The 27422-nt window shown below is 38.1% G+C and overlaps 1 protein-coding gene across 1 annotated transcript; it reads left to right on the forward strand.

Moving 5' to 3' along the window:
* Positions 1-332: 332 nt before the first annotated feature.
* Positions 333-26949, forward strand: GABRP (gamma-aminobutyric acid type A receptor subunit pi; the record flags this gene model as incomplete). Its single annotated transcript, XM_083349822.1, is given in 9 exon segments — positions 333-388; positions 6605-6644; positions 6648-6720; positions 8180-8247; positions 13906-14123; positions 15611-15693; positions 23513-23650; positions 24767-24919; positions 26684-26949. Coding segments are annotated over 9 exon segments (1095 nt in total).
* Positions 26950-27422: the final 473 nt, after the last annotated feature.

Genomic DNA, 27422 nt, shown 5'->3' on the forward strand with positions numbered 1-27422 from the left:
GAGCAAAACTGGATATGATCTGAAGTGTTACTTTATATCAGTGTTTCTGAGCTTTGGCAACTTGAAAATGCGTGGACTTCAGCTCCCAGAATTCCCTAGCCAATGTGGTCCACAGATCTTAAAGCTGTCAAGATTGAGAAACACTGCTAAAAAAGAAATATCTAGTGTGGGAGTAGAATCTAACAATCTAAAAATCTTAGTTTTAGTAAGTTGATGTAATGGCCTCTTTTGCTACTGTAGGGTTTTGTTGGAAAATTAAATTTGTCGTTTCTCTGCTTTTCTTCACAGACTATAACTGAAGAATTATACCCAGCACCAAATAATCTTCACAAATGCACTGCAGTTATTATTTCTCCAGCCTTGTGTGGCTCTTTCTTCTGTGTCAAGGGTAAGTTGAGAAATACGTTCGGCGGAAGAGTATATCTATTCAGTTTATTCAGATTTATTCAGTTTATACTTTAATGCAAATCTTCCTAATCTTCAGTTCCTGAACATGAAATGAGACCTTTTGAAATTCACTTTATTCTGAATGTTGTGATTCACTTCCCCAATCAAAACATGCATCTAAAATAAATGAATAGAGAAAAGTATGTATAAAAATTCATGGGGCAGTGAAAGACACATAGAGAAATATATTATATTAGGGAAATTGCTGCTAAAATGTGCACGTTATGCCTGTACTATGAAAAATGAGCAGATTGATGCAAAAGCAGGACAGAGGGTTTAGCCTGAAAAAATAAGACGCTATGAGAAACTACAATTGGCACATTTCTTCATCTTTTACTACAGTTAATCCATTTTGAAATAGCTGGGGTTCGGGAGAAATGACCTAGTCATCAGTCATTTAGTCCAACCCTCAACCACTCTATGGATCAGCACCCTCCATGCCCCTCTGTCTCACACCGCCTCCCTCAGATCTTCCATGGTCATCCCGATGTCATCCTTTATAGTGGCCCCTTCCCCTTTTTCCGCAGATCACTCCTGCATGACTGACTTTTCGAGTGAGTCAGCTTGAATGACCCGACCAAAATATGACAGCCTCTGTTTGGCGATCTTGGCTTCAAGAGATATTTTTGGTGAGGTTCGGTCTAGGACTTTTTTCTTTTCTGTTATTTTTGCGATCCATGGGATGTGTAATAGTTGCCTCCAGTACCACAGTTCAAAGGCGTCTACCCTTCTCCTTTCTGCCTTTTTCAGAGTGCAAGTTTCACAGCCGTAAGTAGCAATTGGAAAAATTATTGTGTTGACTAATCTGCATTTGGTTGTGAGGCTGATGTCTTGTCTTTTTCAGATGTTATTCATGCCAGACATTGCAATTCTTCCCAGTGCCATACGCCTTGTGGTATCAGGGCTGCAGTCACCACTTCGGTTGATTTTAGAGCCCAGGATGATGACTCAGTATGAAATATATAATCCATACAGTTTTTGGGGGCTGACATATGAGGAGTTTAAAATGTTTTAAGTCAGGTTTCCAGATTATAGAGATTATAGATTAGGATTCAGAAGCATTCCAGACTAAGAATAATGTGGAAAACTCTTTTTCCCCATGGGATATATTTTTTTTTATTAATAGGAAGATAACAAACTAGTAAATCCCAGCTCAGGACGACCCAAAACAACTGTTTGTATCAGGGTGGAGGTATCAGCTCACCAGATGTTCCAGCAGCAGTAGCCAGCAGAACTAAAAATGAAATATTCTGGCAATTATAATTCTACACACACACACACACACACACACACACACACACACACACACACATACACTCTTTGGAATATTATATCTCTAAAGGATGCGGATGATCCATTTGCTTATCAACTTCTCAAAACACCAATTTTTCAAAGAGCTTGGCTGCTTTTTGAATTAGATCTTTGTTTAACATGCAATGTATAATGCCAGCTTGGAAAACAGCAACGGTACATTTCAGTGTGAGTTGAATGTCAGGATCCTGGAAAAGCTAATGGCCACATACATACCTACTTCATTGTTCAGATTCTGTCTCCCATTTAACAGGCCTGTACAAGATGAGCTGAATTTTCTCTGCCTTTGCACATGGAAACTGACAGCCATCGCTCATGCAAACTCCAGATATGCAGACAGAGGGAGGCTGTAATTCTACAGTCACTTCCTTGTAGTAAATTTAGAGAAGCATACTTCTGAGTAGGCAGCATAGGATTGCCCAGTTCAAATTCATGCCATTTTCAGGCTGGAGTTCTTTCTATGCTTATTTACCTAGCAATACATTTCATGGAAGAATGAACTTTCTCAATGTGTATTGAATTTCATTTTTAGCTTATGATGTCACGGAATATTAATAAGGAGTTAGCACATAATATTTGTCCACCGAGATACGCTAGTAGTCATTCTTTCTTTTAGATGGACACAAACATACATGATGTTACAGTTTGCAAAAGCCCCGTTTTTTTTTCTCTAGAAGAGATCCAAGGTTCAAGTTCCACACTACCATATCCAGATGGCCGCTAGAGGGCAGAAAAGAGATAAAGTAATTCTAGGATGCCACTTAATGCTCAGGCCTATCTTTGCAACCCAAGCTTAGCAAGGGGCATAAACTTCATCTCACTCCATTGCACCACCGCTACAATGGGAAAGTACAGGCCTGTAATTGTGAAATAGAAACAGCTATTTATTTTCTAAAGTTGCTAACTAGTATTTTACTGGTCTGACTACAGTTTCAGCTCTCTTCTGAGCAGGAAGTATAATCAGAGAAAATGGTAAATGTAATGTTCTGTGCTTATCATTTCCCTATTTTCTCTTAAGATGCAAACATCTTTCAAAGATGACTCCTTTGTATAGGCACTCCTGTTAATATTTTCTGTTGTTGTTGACGTGGTCTTCTCTACCAGGGTCAATTTTTTTTTTACTTTGAGTGACTCTTTTAAAACCTCTGCTTTTCTAACTACTGTTCAGGGATAAGGGCTCTTCTTTGGAGGAAGGCACAGTTTGTTGGTGAACCAGCTTCTTAGTTACAAATATCTCAGTCATGCAAAAAATTTAAAAAAAAAAACTTTCAAAAGAAGACTGAATATTTCCCAGAAAAGAAAGAATTCTGGTGACTCTATAGCTTTGAATAGTCATGGAATATTGCCAATCGTTGTATATGTTTGGGAACATAAATGAGCACAAGTGAATTTTGTGTGCTTCATCCCAGTCATGGGATTCACAGAGAGTAGAACCACTGAAATGACCGCTGTGAAATGGTACCTTATGTTAGGCATATATCTGAATAGTTGTTTCCATTTGAAAACATGGGAGGCATCATGCAAAAAGATCTGGACAGTTTCTTTGTCTAGCGTCCACCTAGGATTGTGTTTGTTGCCAATAAGAGCAGCTATTGTCGAGCAGCAAGAGAATCAAAATCCTCCTACATTCCCAATGAAAGTTTTTTATTGTTCAGATCAAAGTGCTTCCACGTGGACTTTGTCCCTGTTTCCTTAGAGATTAGAAGTAAGGCCGAAAGAAGCTAATGGTTTATACTGGGGGCTACAGTAGTTCATCTTTGGGTTCTGATTTATTATGAAATGTTTTTATGCTTGTTATCCATTTGGACACACACCATACCCTGTCCTAGGTATTTGTGGTGGTTGTTGCCAATACCTGAATTCTAACAAGCAGAGCCCTGGAAACTCTGGCAACTTGGACAATGGGGAGTCACTTATTCCATCCTTTTGATTGTTCTCTTAGTCCAGAGAAAGGTGCAAAGTGCTTGCCTGCTATTGTTTCCTGCCAGAAGTAAGTCCCTTCCCATACAATGGAAACAGTTATGGGTAGCCTTCACCACCTTGGGGATTATCTAAACAGTATGACTCTGGTAAAATACAAGCAAAGAGTTCAGGAGGAGTAAAAGGTGCTGTCAGACTCTTGATTTTTTTACCACCATAGACTATCACAGTTCTTCCCATACAATATTGAGAACCAGTTTGGTTGTAGTGATTAAGGCACCAGGCTAGAAACCAGGAGATTGTAAGTTCCACCTTAGGCACAAAAGCCAGCTGGGTCACTTTAGGCCAGTCCCTCTCTCTCAACCCTACGAAGGAGGCAATGACTAAGCACTTCTTAAACCTTGCCAATAAAACTATAGGGTCACTGATTTGGAAGCATACATACTACTCTTACAATGCAGAAGTAACAGGCTTCTCTCATTGTGGACAGCCTTTCCTATCCTACTCATCCACACCCACCCACATGAACATACACACATAGAAATATCCCATTTTCTACTCTGACTCTTCATCCCATAAAGGGCAAGCATCCTTTGGGTACTAATAGGTAAAGGTAAAGGTTCCCCCGCACATGCGTGCTAGTCGTTTCCAACTCTAGGGGCCGGTGCTCATCTCCGTTTCAAAGCCAAAGAGCCAGCGCTTGTCCGAGGACGTCTCCGTGGTCATGTGGCTGGCATGACTAGACGCCAAAGGCACACGGAGCGCTGTTACCTTCCCACCGTAGTGGTCCCTGTTTTTCTACTTGCATTTTTACCTGCTTTTGAACTGCTAGGTTGGCAGAAGCTGGAACGAGTAACAGGCGCTCACTCTGCTACGCAGCACTCGGGATTCGACCCGCCAAACTGCCAACCATCTGATCGACAAGCTCAGCATCCTAACTCACTGAGCCACCACGTCCCTTTGGATACTAATATAAAAGTTATATTTCAGTCCAATGCTTTCTAGGCTTTGCTCCAAAAACTCCAAAAATTGGAAGAAGACTTATCTATTCCTACAATATTCCTATTATCATTTTTTAAAGAATCCTTGTTTCTACTTCCATATTCTTATTACCCAAGAGATGTATACCATGAGAGAAGGCATCTTTATCATCTAAATCAAGGTCCCCAACCTTTTGAGCACCAGGGACCGGTTCGGTGGAGAGAGGTTTTTTCACACAGAGGGGGTGTGGATTCATGTACTGCCTGCATTCCGCAGATGGGGCTTTGCTTGTTTACACCAACCGGTTTCTGGCATGCCGCAGCCTGGTGCCGGTCGACAGACCAGGGGTTGGGGGACCCTGATCTAAATACTAGATGAGTGTTTCTGGTCAGAAAGCTACCAAATTCTGTCATAGCTTTGTTTCCTATGCCATCCTTCTGGTAAACTCGCAAGATTTGTTTTTCTTGCCATGCACTTGTATACATAATCTGAGCTAGACTGTATTGTTTCTCTGTGTCATATAATATATGTAGGTATATGCATAATTCTGTATTTATTTATTTTTGTTATATTTATGTAATCTATATTGGAGGTGGTGACCCTGTATGCAATGAAATTTAATTTTAATATATGTTGATTAGTGTACATTCAAAGTGATAATAAAGCTTTGTTGTTGTTGTTGTTGTTGTTGTTGTTGTTGTTGGGATAACTAATCCATGTCCTCATAAAGGGCTTTTGAAGTTCTTTGTTGTGTTGCATTATCCACTGACTTAGCCATTATTTCTATCCTGGTGGAGCCAGAAAGGAAGCTGTATCTTGTGCAGACACAATGGCTTGATGTTCCAAGCTCAAAAGAACTCAGTATTAATATTTTGCCTGTATTAATAAAGTATTAATATTCTTCTCACAAAAAGGACACTGAGCCATGCATTCCCTAAATTTTCATAATTAATTATTCCAAAGAAGTGACACCTGGAACCTCTCCTCTAATTAATCCTATCTTTGCTGTTACTTTTGCTCTGTTTATATAGCCTTCATTCCTGCTTTCATTGCTCCTTCTGTTGCAATTATCACCTCCCATCCCGTTTTGTTTATCTCCTTTTCAAGTGGTCCTACCTAATGTATTCTGATGAGTCAATATCAATTACTGTAACTTAATCCCTTAAGTGGGCAATCCTAATCTGTCAGGATCACAGTTAAATGCTTTTTCCTCCTTCCCTAAACATTATTAAAAAAGGGGGAGCTCTTTTTATTTCAATACATATTTAAAGCAGTTCCTTTTTAGTCTGCAAAATACTTAAGGAATATTATTTAAATTTTGCAGAGTCCATATATGACTGCCTTTGATCATAGACTGCTTTGTTTCTGATATTGTGAAATAACGTCTTTTGTTAAGTTTGTCCCATTTTTTCTTCTACCATCATTACTAATTTGGTGATCAATTATTTTAATATTGTTGAGGGCTAATGTAACATATTGGACTCTCTTAGAGAACAGTGGATAAATGCTGCTATGTACTGGGCTCATAATACCATGTGGGTTGCTGGAGCAGCTAACAGTTCTCCAGCAACCCAGACTACAAGTCTCCAGCGCCACAATTGGCTATCCCTAGGCGGCAATGGTTGCTTCAAACCTATTGGCTGCTGCCTAGGGGCTAGACTATATATTGCAGCTAGTTGCAGCCATTTGCTCAGTACAATTCTGCACGAAATAAAATATGAGTTTCCCTGTACACAGTTACCTCGTCTTCATTCCTGAGCCAAAGAACCCGTTATTTAACAAATGCTGCAAATTTATATTTGGTACTTGATATCAGGTGAGAAGCAGGATTACAATTTCATAGCTAAGTCAAGTAAAATAATCTTTATTTAGTTAATGGCCAGGACAAACAATTTTATGGCAGATAAGCTATGCTACTACTATACTATTTTTTTTCCTTTTTCAGAAAGTTTATTTTGTGTCAAAAAGTTCACAGCACTGACTATTGAGTTACATCCTACCTTCCTGGATTTGGGAACCTCACTAAGGGATATAACAAATATCTCCGGCCAAATTTTGGTGGTATGTCATTTCTGTGATTCAGTCAAACAAAGCAATCATTTGTCTTTGGAGAGAGAAATTATTTTCTTACTTTGCTACAGAAGAATAACTTTAATATTAGACTTTTGGGTGTGATTTGTTCCTACCGTAGCTGGACTATTATTCCTTGTCCATCTCTGTGCCATATGATTCATTTCAACAACTCAAGTCTCAATTCTAATTTAAACTCAAGTTAAAACCTGGAAAAGTTCTTGAAGTGAATGTCTCTATTGGCAAAAAGATTTTGATTCATGCAGTCTAAATGCTTAGATCACATCTCCACTAAAAAGTTATTTGAACTGATTTGCAAACCTGGTGCTCTCAAATTGTTTGGACATCAAGTGTCATAATTTCCAGCCCATACAGCTGGATAGCACCAGAGTGGAGAACTGGGCTATGATGGGGGAGCGTCAGCACTTTTGTTCAATCACATAGTATGGGCAGGCTGGGTGAAGTTTTTATCTTCCATAATCCTGACAATTTTTCTTAATGTGCATGTATAACCAAATTATGTATTGTTTGGATTCAGTGGTTAAAAAACAACAAGATTAAGTCTGTTCTATTTGTCCTTAAATGGATACAGGATGAAGAATCAACAATTTTGAGCAGAAGTCTTATTAACAAGTGCTCTTTAGGTGTGGGAAGAACTGTAACTTTGCCTGACATTTAAAACAGGGCTCAATTCAGTCACCAATTCTCATTTCATTTTCCCAACTCTCAACTGTGGAATTAGAAACATATGTTTCTATAACGTTCTGTTATTTTTTTCATGAAAATATGGCTTTTATCCATTAATTAGGGACATATGCCTTTGGTTAATGTAAAGGTTCCCCCGCACGTGCGTGCTAGTCGTTTCTGACTCTAGGGGCCGGTGCTCATCTCCGTTTCAAAGCCGAAGAGCCAGCGCTTGTCCGAGGACGTCTCCGTGGTCATGTGGCCGGCATGACTAGACGCCAAAGGCGCACGGAACGCTGTTACCTTCCCATCGTAGTGGTCCCTATTTTTCTACTTGCATTTTTACGTGCTTTCGAACTGCTAGGTTGGCAGAAGCTGGGATGAGTAACAGGCTGTTACTCTGTTACTCACTCTGTTACGCGGCACTCAGGATTTGACCCGCCAAACTGCCAACCTTCTGATCGACAAGCTCAGCGTCCTAACCCACTGAGCCACTGCGTCCCTTTGGTTAATGTAAAGAACCATATATTGATCTTCTGAGATGCAGGGGATTATGATGGAAAATGAAATAATGGATATAATTTGGGTTATCTAAGTAATGTCTATGTGCTAGGATGCTGCTTTTGGACTCCTTCATTGTACTTCTTGTTCCCTGAAATCGGTGTCTGTTATTAGAGATGTGTGAGAAAAATCTGCTGGGTTTCTATGCAGACAACAAGAAATATCATTTTGCTATTATAATGGAACTTTTTTCCCCATTTCCTAGGAAAACCTGTGACAATAGCAATGACCCTTGATGTTGCTAGTATTTCCAGCATTTCAGAAAGTGATATGGTAAGCAAATAATCCCTACTGTGCATATAAGGAAATAGAACTGCATAGTTTACTACTGCAGCTTTGAGAATATGAAGTCCCTTAGACTGCTAATATTTTGCAATCCAGATTGACCCAGAATTAAGTTCCATCACTCTCTAGTAAGTGTACTTAGCACTGAAGAAGGACAGTTTGAAAGTAATTTCATGGCTTTAATAACATTATTTTAATTCCCTCATTTTTTAAAAATAACATTGGGCATTTATATAAGTGGCAGAGAGAGCATTTAAGTGAAGTGGATTTTGTTTCACATTCTGCATTTGAGGATCACGCTTCATTCTATCATGAGGAACTTTTTTTTAAAAAAAGTATTTTATTAATTTTCTATTATTACAATTCATTAGTGCTTAATGAACAACTTGTTGTCTGGGTTAATTTTTTGCTTAGTAATAATAGAAGTTAAGTTCTTACTCTCTGTCTATCTCATTTTTTCAGCCATTGATAAAATAAGTTCCATGTCTGAAAATGTTCTGTCTCTTCTTTTTCTTTGATTCTCAATGTAAGTCTATCCATTTCAGCACAGCACAGTATTTTCTTGATTATCTCTTCATCCAATGGTATTTTTTTCATTTTTCCAGTGCTGGGCAAATACAATCCTTGCTGCTATTAATAATGTAATGTTAAATATACACTTTGTTTATCAAATTTTTCTGGAATTATACCTAATAAAAAGTTCAGGTTTAAAATCTATGTGTTTCCCTAACATCTTATGTATGTATTTTTGCCCAAAGGATTTTTGCTTTAACACATGTCCAGCATGTCTACCACAGGTGATAATATGTACCAGGATTTTGATTACATTTCCAGCATTTACTAGACACATTTTTAAACATTTTGGCTAATCTGACAGGTGGAAGATGCCATCTATAAAACATTTTATATAAGTTTTCTTTATACGAAGTTGCCGTTGTCAATTTATAGTTTCTTTCCCAAAGATTTTGCCATTTCTCTAATTCTATATTGTATCCAAAAAAATTTGCCCATATTATCATTGTTTCTTTCACTTGTTTGTCTTCCATTTTCAAATTCAATAAGAAGTTATACAATTTCTTAATCAGTATTTCATCAGAAGTCAACAACACCGGACTTCCAGTTTGCCACTGCGGCACCTGCAGATGCAGGAAGGCGAGCTCTGTGTTCCGCACCCGAATTCATCCCACTGGGGGACCCTGGAAAGGGTTGAAAGTCGCCCTGTAGGGGCGACAAGCAAGGAAGGGACCCCTGTGTGCTCGCAGGAGGGTGGAAACTCTTCCGCTTGATCCAGGGCAGCTCTCCAAACCAGCGGAGGACCAAGACCAGCCATAGCAATATGGCTCGTCACTAAGCTGCTGACAGCTGAAATCAAAATTACTACCAAGCACCTTTAAAACAATGTGGATGAAACTGGGTGAGATCTGATCTTCTCTTTAAGTCTTTAAATATCTTTTCCTATAAAAGCTGCCCAAAGTACTTTTCCCCCTGTGAGGAGAAAGGGAAGGGAATTTCTTCCCCACCCTCTAAGAACAGTGGCGACTAACTACCCAGGAGAAACAGAGCAACGATTAAATGCAAATAGATAAGATGTGTATTTAGAATATTAGATTTTGTTATGAAAAGGGAAAAAGGAAGAAGTTGAGATAAGGGAAACTTTGGTTACCTACAGCTTGGAAATTATAAATACCAAATGTTAATTTGAATATTGATGGGAAATTAAAGCTTGGGAAAAAAGTAATAACAAGACATTGATTGTATATAAGGATTGAATGTAAACACAATTAAGATATATATAAGCTAAAAATTATTGAAAATTTAACAAAGATGGTTTTACTTAGTTGATAATAATAAGAACTATACTAGCTTAATATGCGATAGTAGATATTAAGGGAAAAAGAGAGGAAATATCTGATGTTGTAACTTGAGATTTGTACTAAGGATTTATGTATGTTATTGAATTATTGACTACCCAGCCACCATGTTGCTTTTTAAATGTTTAATTGTAAAATTAGAAAACTAATAAAATATTAGAAGTCAACAACATATGATCAAACATTGTCTGGTCATTATAAAAATTTATATTTTAACATCTTTATCATACCTCGATTGCATTTGCAGTTGAGTTCACCATGATAAGTCAATACCCTGATCTTCTAACTCTTGTTTAGATTTTAATTTCCCATCTGTATTCAAAATATCCTTATATGTTAGAATTTTCTCAAATTTAACTAAGTTTGGGTGAACAAATGCTTCCATTGTTGATAGCCATCCTGGGATTTTCGTATAGATTTTAGTTTTATCTTTTCCCATACAAATAATAATGCATTTCTTATGTAATGGTTTTGGAAATATCTATGGATTTTATTCTTTTCATACCATAAAAATGCATGCCATCCAAATTGCAAGTCATGTCCTTCTAAATATAGCAACCTTTTGTTTCTAAGGGATATCCATTCTTTTAACTGTTAGAGCATGTGCGTGGTAGTATAAGACCCAATCTGGTCGTACAAATCCTCCATTTTCTTTAGCTTCTTGTAGCATTTTCAGTTTAATTCTGGCTTTCCTTCCTTGCCAAATAAATTTCAAGATCATTTATATAAGTGGTAGAGAGATCATTTAAGTGAAGTGGATTTTACTTCATGTTCTGGATTTGAGGATCATACTTCATTCTATCATGAGGAACATTTTGTCCACACCTCAGGGGAATTGGTACAAATTCTGAGTGGACATTGGGAGTGTGATGTAACAGGTCAGGCAAAACAGTTCACTAAAATCTCTCAAAGGTCTGAAGTACTGCTACTGATTATGCATGAGATTTTATTTTTAAAATTTCATAATACAGAAACAATGGGATATCAATGTTGCTTTAGGGCTCATTCAAACCCTTCCAGCTGTATCTTGATGACAATTCACTAGCCATTCTTGACAGACATATCTTCATCTCCTCTATCTTATCCCTAACCCACAGCTGAAGCCCCTTGGCTTTCTCTTCAACTAATTCAGTCTTATAGTGTTGTCTTCTCTCTTTTTATAGTATAAACCTTGCCACATTCATTACTGTGTGTTTAGTAATAACCAGGGGGCTGATTATACTGTGTTTGGCATCTTTTTGGCTCTACTGAGCTGTTACAGGGAGTCTCCCACCCCTCTCTGACTGTTTTAATTTTGGCAGAGGACGCAACAGCCACTAAGCACCCATAGTGAAGCACAGGTTGGGCACTTTATTTACACAAAGAGATCAGTCATGGGGTGGGTGGGAGTTGCACCATCTGATCTGTGAATGGGAGCTTCCTGGGGGAAAAAAAGAGATTCCCACCTATTCACAGATTTTTTTTATCTGTCTCAACCCTCCCTCCCTTTCCTCCATGACAGCAAGGTGATTGGAAAATGTACCAATCACTTTCCTTAACTTCTGAACTGTAACACTGTTTGAAAGGAAAAATAGAAAATGGCTGTGAGGACTAGAGCCAAATAAAGATATTTTATTTCTTTATTGCTGCTGAATGGACCAAATGAAGAGGTCTCCTTAGAAGAGGTGCCTGCTTCCTTGGCCTGGGGGATATAGGTTTTTCTACTCTTTTTCTGCATAAGACTTGTTTAGTCATAGACCAATTTATTATATTCAATCAATCAAGAAAACCTCATCCATGGAAGCGTTATATTGTTTAGTGAAAATCCTAATTGAGACATGTCATGTGTATCTAAATACCCCAGCATTTAGACTCAGGAAGGAAAGATTTCCCCCCAACCTCCATAAGTCTGTTTCATGGGAATATCTCAGAGTTATTTTTGATCCTACTACATCTATGTTTGTTTATGATGATGCTGTTATTGTCACTAACAATAACAGCATCTTATCTTTATTTCATTGCTAATTTGTTTATGATTTAGTTTGGGGAGTACGACATCCAGAATGGTACCAAACAGTTCCATGAAACAAAATGGCTGACACTTTCAGATTTGAAATGTTGGAGGTATCATCTTAAAGTAAAACGCTCTGGAGATGAGGGTGACATATACATTGGAAAAATCCAAAGCCAATAGCCTTGCCTTTAAAACACCACATTTTTCAGCCTAAAGACAGTGCCAGGTAGAAAGTTGTGATCTAATGAGGTTTTGAACCTACAGGAAACATTAGATAGCTTGACATAATCTTTCATGAAGCTAACTTTTCTGATACATCAGAGCTATTAATCAACAAATGATTTCTGCATCCAGTAGTGATTCTTATTGTATATCATGTGTATTGTCCAGGTCTCACATAGAACATTATATAGATGTATTCTAGATCTAGATAAATAATTGAAGTATAAATGACTCAGGGGATTTCACCTTCATTGCAGGGATTAATAATTCACTGCACTGAAATGCATAACAGTGAATTATCTCAGTCATTTAGGTAAACAGGTTTTCTTCCTCACAGCACGAAGATAAAATCTGGAAGTCCACAGTGTGTCTTCGGTAGTTAAGAGTTACACGGTGAATGCTTTTTCTTTATGCAAACATGCATACAACTGTATGTGTGCACGTGTGGGTGGGTGTGCGCACACGTGTGTGTGTGTGTGTGTGTGTGTGTGTATTTTATTGATATTTTAAAATTATAATTGATTTTTTTTCTCAAAATCATTAAAATTAATAGTGGTTATTTACAGGTTTATGTATAAATATTCATGATGCCTAATAATCTACCATTTTAGTTTTATAGTTTTATTCATGTTTTGTGGTACTTAGTACTGTATGCAATTTTGGTTTATGACCATAGATAAATATTATCTTTATATAAAATATTATTTTTGTATAAAATCTGTACAAAAACAATTGTACAGAGAAGGAAACTATTTAAGGAAAAAAAACTAAACAAGTTTTTGTAAACAAAGAAAAACCAAAGAAAACAAAAGGAGATTAACTAAAAGAAAATCTAATAATAAAAATACAAAACAATTCACATTTTAAATTGTCATAGGTGTTCTACAATTTTAAAGTCTTAATTCATACAAAATAATCCACACACACCATTAAAATTTCATTTTCAAATAATAAATTGAGCCTAGATCATAAACCTGTAAAACAACCTACTGATTTTTTTCAGCCAGTACTGAAGTAAAATAAAACTTGATATTTGAATGCTTCATATTTGACTTGAACCATGACGACCTAAAAATGTAGACAGACAAAAAGATTCATCCACACCCAGATTGTATCTGCCTCAAAGGTATGAATTTAAACAATGTTGGGTAGTTATCCAATGGTATTTATGGCCTGGAACAGTACATAAATAGCCCTTTCATTGGAGGTTTTTTTTTTAAAAAACCAGAGTCTGGATAATTATCTATAAGGTCTCTTGCTGTTGATTCCAATAGAGTGCAAGCAGTTGGACTGGGTGACCTCTTATGCCCCTTCCAACACTATGGTCGTATAGACAAAAAGAAAAAAGAAAGAATATAGAGCAATTTGAGAACTACATAGCTCAGCATGGGTACCTATAAATAGTGCTTATTAAGACAAGGGACAGAATTTCTTAAATGTTTAATGTTAATTCTGGAGAAAATGATGGAACCATTTCTTGCTGAAAGACCTTGCCTAGTAAATTTTATTCAAATTACAAAAATCACAGTCTTGATTCTCCTGATTCACCATCCTTCCTAGGACTATACTGCAACAATATATTTGCGGCAACGCTGGACCGATCCCCGTCTGGTTTTTCGGGGAAACGGAAGTTTTACTCTGGACGCCCGGCTGGTGAAATACCTATGGGTACCTGACACATATATTGTGGAGTCAAAAAGATCTTTCTTACATGAAGTTACAGTAGAGAATCGGCTTATAAGGTTGTTCTCTAATGGGACTGTCTTATATGCTTTGCGGTAAGTCTTGCTTGCCTTCTGATACACCAGTTCTGCACAAGGGTCTATAAACAGATGCTTAGTCCAGTAAGATGAAGTTATAGTTGGAGAACGGATGGGCTGGTTGGAAACGTGTGGCTGAACTAACTTTGAAAGGAGTTAACTTTCCCCTAAAGGATCATGTTTGATGCTCCATCAATGTTCTTTTGCATAGAGTGCTTGTAACAGCTTGGGTTGGCTAGGTCCTACCTGGGTAAAAATAGCTTGATTTCCACAATCTTACATCTTCTCATCTAGATTACTGCAGTCAATACTAGTGATGGGAAACTCCTAACTTGGTTCTGCTAATGTGTCATACTCATCCACCCACCCCTAAATAAAAAAGAAGCAATTCATATTCATTTTTATATAAAAATATAGTCTAACCATATGCATGATCTCCAGGATCTATTGTGTGGCACTTATGTGGAAGCTGCACTAGAGCACACCCCATTCTTGCACAAAGTCAGCAGTTTGTGTCTAATGTTCTAATATCTTGGGTCCTCTTATTTTTGTAAGTGAAGCTATCTAGATGCATGATAACCATCAAAGGAAAGTCTCAAAGATGCTTTTTTCCAAAAGGCAACTGGACTCTTGATTCTTTTCCCCCCGAAAACATTGCGCTTCTCATAAAAGTGGTTTCTTCAGCTCTAAGTTAGAACTGAAGAGGATTCTTGGATGAGAAATGAAACATTTTCAAAGAAAAAAACCAAGGAAGTCCAATTTTGGAAAAAGCACTTTTGGGACAACTATGACATGGAAGATTGAGAATCTCCATAGAGATCAAAGGAAAGTGTAACTTGCAGTTACAATAAGTATTAACAGTTGCTTAATCTTAAAAGCAGAAACATTGCCATCTATGGACTGCTATGAAGAATACAGATGCCCCATAATCAACAGAAGTCAAAAGGCATGATGAAAATTCTTTAATTTCACAACATATAGACAGATATAACCATAGTTTCAATTGGGAAAATGTGACAATCTTAGAGCAGGCCAAATCCAAAAATGCCAGGGAATTTCCAGAAGCCTGGCACTCTGACAAATCAGCCATCAATAGACACATAGACATTAACAACGTCTATAGACTATGCAAAAGAGACAACCAGCCCAAAAGGGAACAAAAAGACTCCAGCAACTCCCCAACAGTAATCAGCACTCAAATCAGCATAGATTAACTCCAAGGTCACCTTCAGACCAACAACCAAGTAAGCAATACCCCAATCAAGAAACTGCCAAAGAGCCATTAGTAAACAGCCCAAAGAATCCCTAAGTCTGCTCCCATCCACCCAGACAGGCAAGACACCAGAATATAAAACGACAGCAAACAGCACCCCTTACTATCCTGATGATGTTACCTAGTTTGGGCAATGAAACGTTTGCAAGAAAACAAGCAAGCTCAGAGGGCACCAAGGACATTCCCCCCCACCACAATAATAAATATCCAGGTGGCTTCTTTCTTTTTGCAGAATCACCACCACTGTTGCATGTAACATGGATCTTTCCAAATATCCACTGGATACACAGACCTGTAAGCTGCAGATGGAAAGCTGTAAGTATCTCATTCTAGAGGAAAGTGAAGATTTTTTTCCTTCTGTCTGGTCTGAGTTGTTAACCCATAATTAGATTACCAATTTGAACATCTCATTTGTATTTTTGACTGTAAAGGTTTCCACTTATCCTTTTAATTATGGAATTATTTAAAGATTTTTCACTTCATTCTAATGTTACAGAAAAGCATGGAAAGAGCCGTGCCATATTCAACTAGACGGGCCAACACCTTGACTTTACACCAATCTCTATGCATTCAGCTTTTATGAATGGGCTTGTTATGTGCTGGAAAACTTTGCTGACATCTACCTAAAAATAAGCTAAATTGGGGGCAAGTGTTCTTTTGTTTTGCATCATTCCATATTTTTCAGCTTCTTACGGTCTTGGAAGCCTCTTTCAGGAAATGTGACAGATATGGCAATAGACTTCCATCCACAGAGTAACATTTCTTGACTTTGGATGAGGGCATTCAATAGTCTTTTACTATCATTGTTAAAGTTTTACAAAACACGGCCCTGTAATAGTTCTCCCCTGTTCAGAGCTACTATTATGGGAGCAAGTTCTCTAGAATTGCCACCACAGCATTTTGGGGTATAATGAAGAGCATTGATTGATGCTGAAAATTAAAAAAGCTTCTGCTTCTATAATATACTGGTTTGAAAGATGACTTCCATTTCAGTCAAGTAATCCTCATGTGGTCAGTATCAATGTAACACTCATGACCCATTGCAGGATCTGCAATTGAAACAAAACAGCAAGTAAGGAACTAAGGAAATGTCTTAAGGAATTCAAATGTAATGAAGGAAATTTTGTCGTTCCACATAAAAATAACTCAACAATTGTTAAGATACAGGAAGATTAGGCAAGTAAAGCAACAACCATTCTTGGAGGGGCTCCAAATCACCATGTCTACTTATCAATTGGCCTCTTACTATGATATAGTTAATCAGTAGATTAGTTAGGGTTCAGCAAAGACAGTAATTTGGACCTGTGACTTCAGAGGAAGATTGGGACATTTCTGTGAGCTATGACCCAGATAAGATACAGGATAAATCTATTACTTGTAAATCTTTCTAAAACTGATTTAATTTCCTTTGGGATGAAATATAAGTGGACCAAATATCCAGATTCAGAGCATTTGTTGTACTTTAACTATACTGACTGACCTTTATTGACAGAAGTGGTACATAGTGTGTGTCAGAGCTAGATTAGAACTTCTAGTCATCGGAACACTGCCTAGCATCGATCTAAAGTCTTCTCATGACTTGGGGAGTTTTGAAGTCCTTTGAGCTTGTTGATCAGAAGGTCGGCAGTTTGGTGGGTCGAATCCCGAGTGCCGCATAACAGAGTGAGCGCCTGTTACTCGTCCCAGCTTCTGCCAACCTAGCAGTTCGAAAGCACGTATAAATGCAAGTAGAAAAATAGGGACCACTACAGTGGGAAGGTAACAGCATTCCATGCGCCTTTGGCGTCTAGTCATGCCGGCCACATGACCATGGAGACGTCCTCGGACAAGCGCTGGCTCTTCGGCTTTGAAACGGAGATGAGCACCGGCCCCTAGAGTCGGAAACGACTAGCACGCATGTGCGGGGGAACCTTTACCTTTACCTTATTTCACTTTAGTACGTCACTTTTTAAAAATCTGAACAAGGAAGATGGAACAAAATCTTGTCAACTTTTACTTTAACCTGAGAAATTACAAACTTGCTGCATGTGCAAGAACATTTCCTTAGTAGCTAGCTAGCTAGCTGAGAGTGAGAGTATTTTAGGAAATAGCAATAGCACTTAGACTTATATACTGCTTCACAGTATTTTACAGCCCTCTCTAAGGGGTTTATAGAGTCAGCCTATTTCCCCAACAATCTGGATCTTCATTTTACCGATCTCGGAAGGATGGAAGGCTGAGTCAACACTGAGCTCTGTCAGGATTGAACTCCTGGCAGTCAGCAGAGTTAGCCTGCAATGCAGCATTCTAACCACTGCACCACCATGGCTCTTAATCAGCTCAATCATAATCCAGAAAAAATACACAAGTGACTATTAAATTGACATTATCTGACAGATTTTCTGCCACTGGGCTGAATCTGAAATTGTATTACTTGCAATATTACAGTATTAGGCCACAAATTTTGTTCCAGAGGAGGCCAATGATCCTGATCCCCATTCTTCTGTTGGTCTAGATGTATTATTTATACCATTTTTGATAACAACGTTACAGCTAAATTTAAGCAGCGTTGCTTGAACATCATCTGTCTGTCTGTCTATCTATCTATCTATCTATCTATCTATCTATCTATCTATCTATCTATCATCTAGCTAGCTAGTTACTTTTTAACCACCCATCTGCCTCACACAAGGGCCCTGGGCAGTGAATAAAGATCATTCTGATCCTTAGTAGCTTTACTTGTTACATGCCACATTTTCACCTAAGGGATTTTTAGCACATTTCATCCAAGTAGCATGGTTTTCCAACTGTGTTAGCACTTTGTGACTTTGCCACTAATTTTTCATCTTTAAATATGTCCCAAAGAGGTGGCATTTTCATCTCTTATGTTGCATCTATTACAGCCTTTTGCATATGGAGCGGAAGTACTTTTTCATCCTCTTATTAATTGATAATATATACCCACCTCAACTGTTATGTATGCAGGCACCTGCATAGTAACAGCCGCCAGGGGGCGTTGGCCTGAACGGTTTTCGGCGGGAAACCCAGTTTCGGTGGGAAACCTAGGGCCAACCCCATTGGCTGTCCGCTTACCTGGCCGGGTATTTAAGAAGGCCAGATAACCCTCAGTCCCCAGTTCACTACCCCCTTCCAATAAAGAGCTGAACTCACACACCGGCTGGCATCTCTTCCTTGCGTCGGACCCACTACACAATATTAACTGCTTCTATTTCCTTTCTGACATTTTCTCAATGCTTCCTGCTTGGACACACACATGAAGCCTCAAGAACTTGAAGACTTTTCTCTTTCTTCTTCTCTGTAACATGTTCAATAATTACTTAAATCTCATTATATGAGGGCCAATTTTTAGTTCCCAGCTACTAGACTGAAGTTCCAATGGAAGTCACTATTATTTTCACATTAAAATCCTATTAGTTTGCATGATTAATTTTATTTACAATGCAGAAAACTAAAACAGTAATGACTAATTTTCTTTTTAATATGTACCTGGTTTTAGCATTAAAAAAAGATTGGCACAGAAAAGAGAGAAAATAATTGGTTCCCCTACCAAACTTGCATGTAATATTATTCTTATTAAACTACATGCACATTGCCAACAAGAGAAGCCAGTACGATAAATGTCTAGAATTAATGCAATTTAAATATACTAAATGAACAATCTCTAGATGAAAAACAAGTCATTTATTACATAGTTTCCCTAAGTAACTGCAGCTATCACTATTATGAGGTAGGCAGAAATTTTAAAAAAAGAGATTTGGATAAATTGTACTAGGAGAATAAAAACCTCCTGTAGTATTAGATACTTGATTTACTCATGTTTGCCTAGGGTAAAACACAGTTTCTCACTGTGGGATATTCATCAGGGCTTTTTACATGACAATATTGTCTTTTTTATTGAATGACAGATCCACACATAAATTACCAAGAAACTAAAGTATTTGCTTGTTTATTGCACTCTGATTTTAGGAGAGCTGTGCACCTCTTAGATTTTGCAATGATTTATGTCTGAGGAATGAGGGAAGGGGCAGGCTTGTCCCAATGTCTGAATTGGTTAAACAGTTGCATCCTAAGCCTTTATTTATTTTGCTATAGAAATAGCTGTTTTAGATGGATAGGGAGTTTCATTCAAAGTATTTATCCTCATTATTAAGAGGGCAAAAGCTACAGTATGAAATGGACTACAAATCTCTGTCTCTGTCTTGGAACAAAAATGATGACATCTGTAACAATTATATGGATGCTCTGTATTTTCAGGAGAGGCTCCTGGGGGTGGGGGTGGGCGGGAGGGAGGGGAAGGAAGGAAGGGGAAGGGAGGGAGGGAGGAATGAAGGATATTTCATATGACAAGGAAAACTGGCAGTCCTCTTTCTTCCCTTGTTGTTCTAGCCTAATTTTCATAGGCAGCAACTCAGCCAAGTGATTCATTAGGGGTGCATTCCTATACCAGCTAAAAATCAGAACTGAGCAACTTTCTATTCATTTGCTCTGAAGCAGCAAGGGTTGGAGGAGCTATTAAAGGTGCCATGCTAAAGGAGGCAAGGGAAATATAGGAATCATCCTGCAAGAGATTGGCAATCAGGGAGAACTCTAGGACATCATAATTTATAACCTTTGAATCAAGGAAAGGTATAGAAGAGATAAAAGAACATGACAGCTCCTAGACCCAATCAGCTAGGAGATTCAAGGAGGAGTTATTCCAAGACTCAGAAAGAATGCATGGAATCTATTTGCATTTTGTGTTTTCCATTTTTCTATGAAATTTTGAAGAATTTTTTTAATATAAAAATCGATTTTTTATCGATTTTCCAATGTTACAATAATATCTTTGAAAAGCAACATGGTATCTGGGTTACAATAGTTCCATTTCATACAAATACATATTATTACAAATCTCCAGTTTGTTGTAACCAGAATTTCCTCTCTTTTTTACTTTAATACATATTATCTCTTATCTAAATTAACATACTTCTTACTGTTATCCATCAGTTATTTAGTAGTTTTCTTACATTTGTCAATACTTTTTGTATATTTTATGTTTTAACATTCCATCTTTAAGACATCAAACACCTTATATACTTTTCCAACTTTAATTTTGCATTGATATTAAAGTTAAACATTTGAAGTTTCTCATTTTTATATTTCTAGGTGACCTCCCTTCCCTTTACACAATTCTCTTCAATACCTAGTAATATAAATACACTTCTTATCTATCTCATTTCCATATCAACAAGTTGGTAATACAATATAATATTCTTGTTTTCATTATAGTTTCCACATATTGAAAATTAGCTAAAATTTCTCCCATTTCAACATTTAATACATCCTTTCATATCACTACATCCAAGTATATTAATTACATTATATCATTCTTAACATATATACATCTTAATCAATTTCATTTAAACAGCTCAATATTTCAACTGATAATATTCATACCTCTGAGTTATTTTTTTAATTAACCAACATTTTTATCTACTCATCATAACAATCTCTCATAATCCAAGTACAATCCTGTCTATTTTAGTATTTTACATTTCAGGCCTCTTAAACATGTCCATTCTTCTTCAATCTTATTTTTGCTTTTTTCCTTTGTCATATCATTTTTCGCTTCTTTGCTTCAGGGTCATCAAAGAATTCTTGTGTTATTGTATCATATTGAAGTGACCCTCCAAACTTCCTTTTTGAAGGGTTGAGGGGTCTAATAAAAGCACCAAATCTTCTCATTATTTTCACCTCTTGATATAATTGTCCTGAATGGTATAGTTTTTCTTCCATCTGTTTCTCATTTTGATCTTCAAATGTCTGTGCTTGTTGAGTAGTTAATTATTCTGTCAATGTATTTGATTGTTCAGTTTTTTCTGTTATGTTCTATTCCGATAAATTATTAGTTGTAGTCACGATTTGAGTTTGCTTCTCCAAGACGCTTTCTAGTTCCCCCCCCCCCAAAAGCTCTTATTTCATCACAGGCTGTAGACAGGAACTGATAATTTGGTAGGTTATTTTCATCATAGCATAGATTTGTTTTTGTATTCCTTCCATGGTGGAGTCTCACATCTGGTGTTCAAGATTAGTCTTATCTTGTTTTTCTAAGGAATCAGCCAAGTCTCTTCTCTCTCTCTCTCTCTCTCTCTCTCTCTCTCTCTCTCTCTCTCTCTCTCTCTCTCTCTCTCTCTCTCTCTCTCTCTCTCTCTCTCTCTCTCTCCTGTCAGATTGCAATTTCAGGTTTAGCCACAGGGTGTCACCCAAGTGCTTAGAAAATTCTTTTCTTTCCTTTTAGGGAACTACCTGTTAATCTCTTTTCAATTATTTCTTCTTTTTTTATTATTATTATTACATTTATATCCCGCCCTTCTCCGAAGACTCAGGGCGGCTTACAAGTTTAGCAGTAGCCTTCATTCTATGTATATGCCTGCTTGTTAGGGCTTTCACACACACCCCAAGCGGCATTATTGCAAAGTCAGCTTATTGCCCCCAACAATCTGGGTCCTCATTTTACCTACCTCGGAAGGATGGAAGGCTGAGTCAACCTTGAGCCTGGTGGGATGCGAACCTGCACTAATTGCAGGCAACTGGTGTTACTTAAGGAGGCATCAGCCCACTGCTCCACTAAGGCTCTTTTCTGCTCTTTTAGAAGAGCAGAGCCAAATTTTCAAATAAGAGTAGGAAATGAGGAGTAGGTAGTCAAAAGCTTTTAGTCCACAAGTTATAAAGTTCTAGTTGAGGTCAATTCGTTTTTTCAACTTTTTTTAAAAACACCCCTGGAGGCTTGAACTCCCCCCTCCCTCTCCACAGGGGGGAAAGTACTTAGCAGCTTATTTAGGTGAAAGGAAGAAGATTGGAGTATAAGAGAGGAATCTTACCCAGTCTCTTCCACATTGCTTTAATGTTGCCTGGTAGTAAGTGTGACTTCAGCTGTCTGCAGCCTAGTAACCGGCCATGTTGCTATGGCCGGTCTTTCGTCCGCCGGTTCAAAGGGAATGCAGGCACTAATGGGGGAGTTGCAGCTCCCCCGTGTTTCTTGCTGGTCATCCCTCCAGGGTGACTGTTCGGCCCTTTTAGGACCCCCCACCGATGCAAAACTGGATGTGGAAGATAAGAGCCATCCTCCAGACGTCCATAATGGCGGTCGGTGTTGGCAAACCGGAAGTCCGAAATTGTGAAGAATTTTTACTTTGAGGAATTATTTTTTTTATTTTTTATTTTAATTCCATTTATATCCCGCCCTTCTCCGAAGACTCAGGGCAGCTTACAAGCTTAGCAGTAGCCTTCATTCTATGTATATGCCTGCTTATTAGGGCTTTCACACACCCCCAAGCGGCATTATTACAAAGTCAGCTTATTGCCCCCAACAATCTGGGTCCTCATTTTACCTACCTCGGAAGGATGGAAGGCTGAGTCAACCTTGAGCCTGGTGGGATGCGAACCTGCACTAATTGCAGGCAGCTGGTGTTACTTAAGGAGGCATTAGCCCACTGCTCCACCAAGGCTCTATGTCTATACCCTTGAAGATAAATTTCTTGCTAAATGCAACCATTGTTGTTGCTCCATCTTAAACTTACAATTGGTTTGATAATTCTCCTCTTCCAATGGATAATCAGTCTGAATTAATTACCATGAGCTGGCTTGAGATCATTATCTGCACTCATGGAATACTGATTGCCCACTCCTCTCAAGATAAAGGCAGCATCCAAAAGTAGGAGTTGCTGAGGTGGGCTGGTGGAAGTGGACTTCCCATCTCTTCTGAATCCAATTTAAAATGCACCTAAGTTTGTGGTATTCTTGGCGTCCTGTGAAAATGCTTCTCTTGCAGATGTTTCATTAATTGGCTAGGTACCATCATCACTGCAGTGCACTGATAATGAATCATCTGCAGGAAGACAAACAAGCTCACAGAATATCAAAAAGCCCAACAACTCAACCTTGAGCCACATATATTCTCCACTATGGTACTGAATACTCTGGAAAGTTACAATTGATGTCAAGGAAAGAACATGGGTATGCTTGCATGTTTGCAAGAGTAAGGTTCTCATAAAATTGCTAATTGGCTTTTGTTCTTTTTTGCCAATAGCTGGGATGATCCTCACCAGTACTCAGCTCCTTAATGACCTTTTCCTCTTTTTAATGTTATCACTAGGGGGATATGATGAAAATGATGTACGTTTCATGTGGCTGAGGGGAAATGATTCTGTCCATGGCCTTGAGAATTTGCGACTCTCACAGTACACAGTGGAACATTTTTACACGCTTGTAACCAGGTCGCATCAAGAAACAGGTAACAAATCAGCAGTGGAAGTCAAGGTGGTGTGGAGAACAAGATTTATGTCAGATATGCCTATTTTTGGTGCCCTAATCACCCCTGAAGCTTTCTCTGACAATGACAGTACAGTTTGTACAAGGCATTTGCTGACTAAAGTAGCCTTAGAGCTGGAAGGAAAAGATACCCAATCCCAACAACACAAGAGAGAATGCTGTAACACTGAGAACTAATTGATGGCACCATATTATCATATCCCATAATCTTGCCTCATAATTTACCAGAATTTCTGCCCTGCCCTGAATTGCCAAATCCTCACAGTGGATCTTTTTTATAATAGCCATTTTGGCACCCAGTATGCCAAAAAATCTGTCTTGGTATTTGTATATGGCCTAGCTGATTCACTGCAAAGATTTTTCTGTGATAGGGTAATTCTGGCTTGGTTGCATTGCATGAGCTTTGATTCTGATATCAGGTGCTTCATCAACGTTTGCGGAAGGACTCTTCTTGAATCCACGTGATTTGGAGGTGAACATTGCAATAAATACAGCATGTAGAAAGGCTCCATTCTGGGCATCCAAAATTTAGGGTGGGCTCTTTGGTTTGCTTGTGGCTTGTCATCTTTTCTCGCTTTACATGCCATGCTGAAAACAGCACTGACAATAATGCTAAACTTAAGGCTAATATCACATTTTAGGAGATGTAGGCAATAGATCAACAAGCCTTCTGTTCTACCCTGGTTGCATGGCTGTTGTGATGGTAGCCTCTAAGCTATTTTTAAGCCAATTGGCTGTCACGGACATCTCAGTTTGACAGCCAAGGGTTCCTCTGGAGGGTAAAGGAGAGATTTATGAAATGGTCTTCAAAACTCTCCTCTCATTTTGCTGATCATTTACAAGGAGAAAACCAGTGCCAGCAAAGCCAAGGAATATGAACTAGTTCTGCTCTGCTCCCTCTGTTTCTGCAAGACACCGTATCAAAATCATATGCTCAGCCTTTACAGTTTACGCTACCTTATATTATTATGTCACAAGGACCTTTGGAGTAATCTAGTGCCTAGTGAGAAGTAGCACATTACTTCCTTCTCTGAAAGAACAATAAAGAATATATTATATTTTTTCTTTCTTGGACCAGGTATTTATCCAAGACTAGTCTTGCAATTTGAGCTCAAGAGAAATATCCTTTATTTTATTCTGGAAACTTATGTGCCAAGCAGTCTACTTGTCATTTTATCTTGGGTTTCTTTCTGGATCACCCTGGATTCAGTTCCTGCAAGAACATGTATCGGTAAGTGACAGAAAAAAGACTCACTTGTTTTACGCAGGGCTTTTTTTCTCATAGAACGCTCAGAACGGAGTTCCGGCACCTTTTTTGGATGGAACCTTGTAGGGTAGGGGAAGGCGGGTTGTATGACATGTGTGAGTTCCGGCACTTTTTTCTTTTACAAAAAAAGCACTGGTTTTACGGATGCAAAAATGAGAGGTGGACTGAGGAAAACTTTGCTTAGATAAAAACACAGATTGTGTTACATGTAAGAATTAAAACATTATGCTAGCAAAATGAATACCCACCAGAATTTCATATTGGTGGAGTTTCCATTTCCCCCCCACATTTTGGATGGGAAGTTGTAGAGGCATTCATTATTTGATTTTGCATCTGGAATGTAAAAATGATAGATATTGCATGATTCATATTGGATGCCATCACCTGATGATTTTGATTTTGGCATGGTTTATATGTAGAATCTCATAAGCTATAAATTGCCCAACATCACTGACAGGGTATCTGAAAAAGCAGTATTGGATAAAAAAACATAAAATAAAAATCTTAAAATGCTATTCTATGTCAATCTTAAAGCAACATCAAAATATGGGCTATTATGTTTTTATATTTTACACTGTCTTCTGAGGATGCTCAAGTGTTTTGGAAATTTATTATCAGATATTTTTCAAGCAGATGATTAGTAATAGGGTGTCAACTCACTGAAAAATTCAAATTTCACAAAAGACGTATCTCCCATCACTACATTATTGTTCATCATGAATGTTCTCTGTAATATTAAGAATATAATGTTCTAGGATATCCTTTTCCTTCATATGAGAAGGAGTAAAATTCAATAATGCCCTTGCACATGCTATACTTATTCCAAGACCCTTTGCATTACTCTTGAAAACAAGTTGAATTGTCCTTGAAGGCTGGATGGTAGAAAGGTCTGACTGAGGATGGATAAAAAGATGGAAAAATAGAAAGAAAATGATAGAAAGACCAAAAAAGAAAGAAAGGAAGGAAGGAAGGAAGGAAGGAAGGAAGGAAGAAAGAAAGAAAGAAAGAAAGAAAGAAAGAAAGAAAGAAAGAAAGAAAGAAAGAAAGAAAGAAAGATGTTTTATTTTTTGACAATGTCACAGTTTGAATCGAAATTTTAATTCATCCTCACTTCTACAGTGTAAATACTATGGGGAAAATCTATTTGGTTAGATGGCTGTTTTGCAGAACTGTAGGACAGCTGTCCCCGTCTTCCAAATGCATGACATCCCCTTTTTCCCCCCTTGTTTTTTTTCTCCATGGGTCTTTATCCATTTGAGGGGGGAAAAATGGGGGAACTGTTTTCTGCTATCATCTCATCAAAAGCTTTCAGGATTTAACAATGTGGCCCTAAAAACAAAATCAAAAAGCATTCTCACATATCAGAAAATACCAGGTGATTATGATTATCCATGGCTTCTCCTAAAAAGGTACCATGGAAGAACCATCTATTATTGTGTCAAATTTCAGACAAAAAAAAAAGAATATACTAACGAATGAAGACAAATATACATGTCCCAGGATAATGTTTGCAGGATGCAATCTGGGTCGGTCACCAGGACCAGAGGGTTTTTTTCTTCCGAGATTTTGGAGTCGTGCTGGAGCCCATCCTCAGGGAATCTCACTCTGGCTAGAGAGAAGTTCTCTGAAGATGGCTCCAGCACAAGGCTAACCCAGATTGGATCCTGCAAAAGTATTCTGTGTTCTTTTTTATTATTATTATTAAAAAAATCCTATTACATTTTCTAGGTGTAACCACAGTTCTCTCAATGACAACTTTGATGATGGGGTCCCGAAAGTCAATAACAAACGCCAATGGTTTCATAAAAGCCATTGACATTTACCTGGGCATCTGCTTCAGCTTTATATTTGGGGCCTTGGTGGAATATGCAGTAGCACATTACATCACATCACAGAAACATGCAGCTAATGAGACCCAGAAGGTAAACCTTGTTCAGTCATATTATGTAGTGAACAAACATTTTCAATGGACGAATGAATGGGTGGATAGCTAGAGACGTATATAGATAAATAATTATACATGGATTTGTTCCCTCTAGGAGATATGACAGTAAAGCAATTGGGAAAGCTGCATTCAGACTTTAACCTTAACATTAGACAGTGGATTTGCATAGTTTGCTGGGAGGAGGGGGAAGAGCCCGGGGTCTCCTTTCCTCCAAACCCAGAAATGGTTCTTGAAGAAACAAGTCAGACTATAAGAAATAAGGTGAATACTCTCTTTAGTTCAGCCTATGACCTTCCTTTGGGACTCGGAAGTCAGGGGATCTTCGTTGCCCTTCCCTTTCTTCCCTATACAAATTGAGTAGACTAGCAGCTGATTCTTACTCCAAAGTTTTGGATGGATCATTCTCCTGCCTTGCCCATGAGGAGAGCAGGTTGGTTTAGAAGATGAATATGGTGGACTATGAAGCTCAATAGAGTAGCCAAGGCTATTCTCCCCTCTTTCCTGCCTGGTTTCAGAGTCCAA

The sequence above is a fragment of the Vipera ursinii genome (genome assembly GCF_947247035.1).
Source record: "Vipera ursinii genome assembly, chromosome: 1".
Lineage (NCBI taxonomy): Eukaryota > Metazoa > Chordata > Lepidosauria > Squamata > Viperidae > Vipera > Vipera ursinii.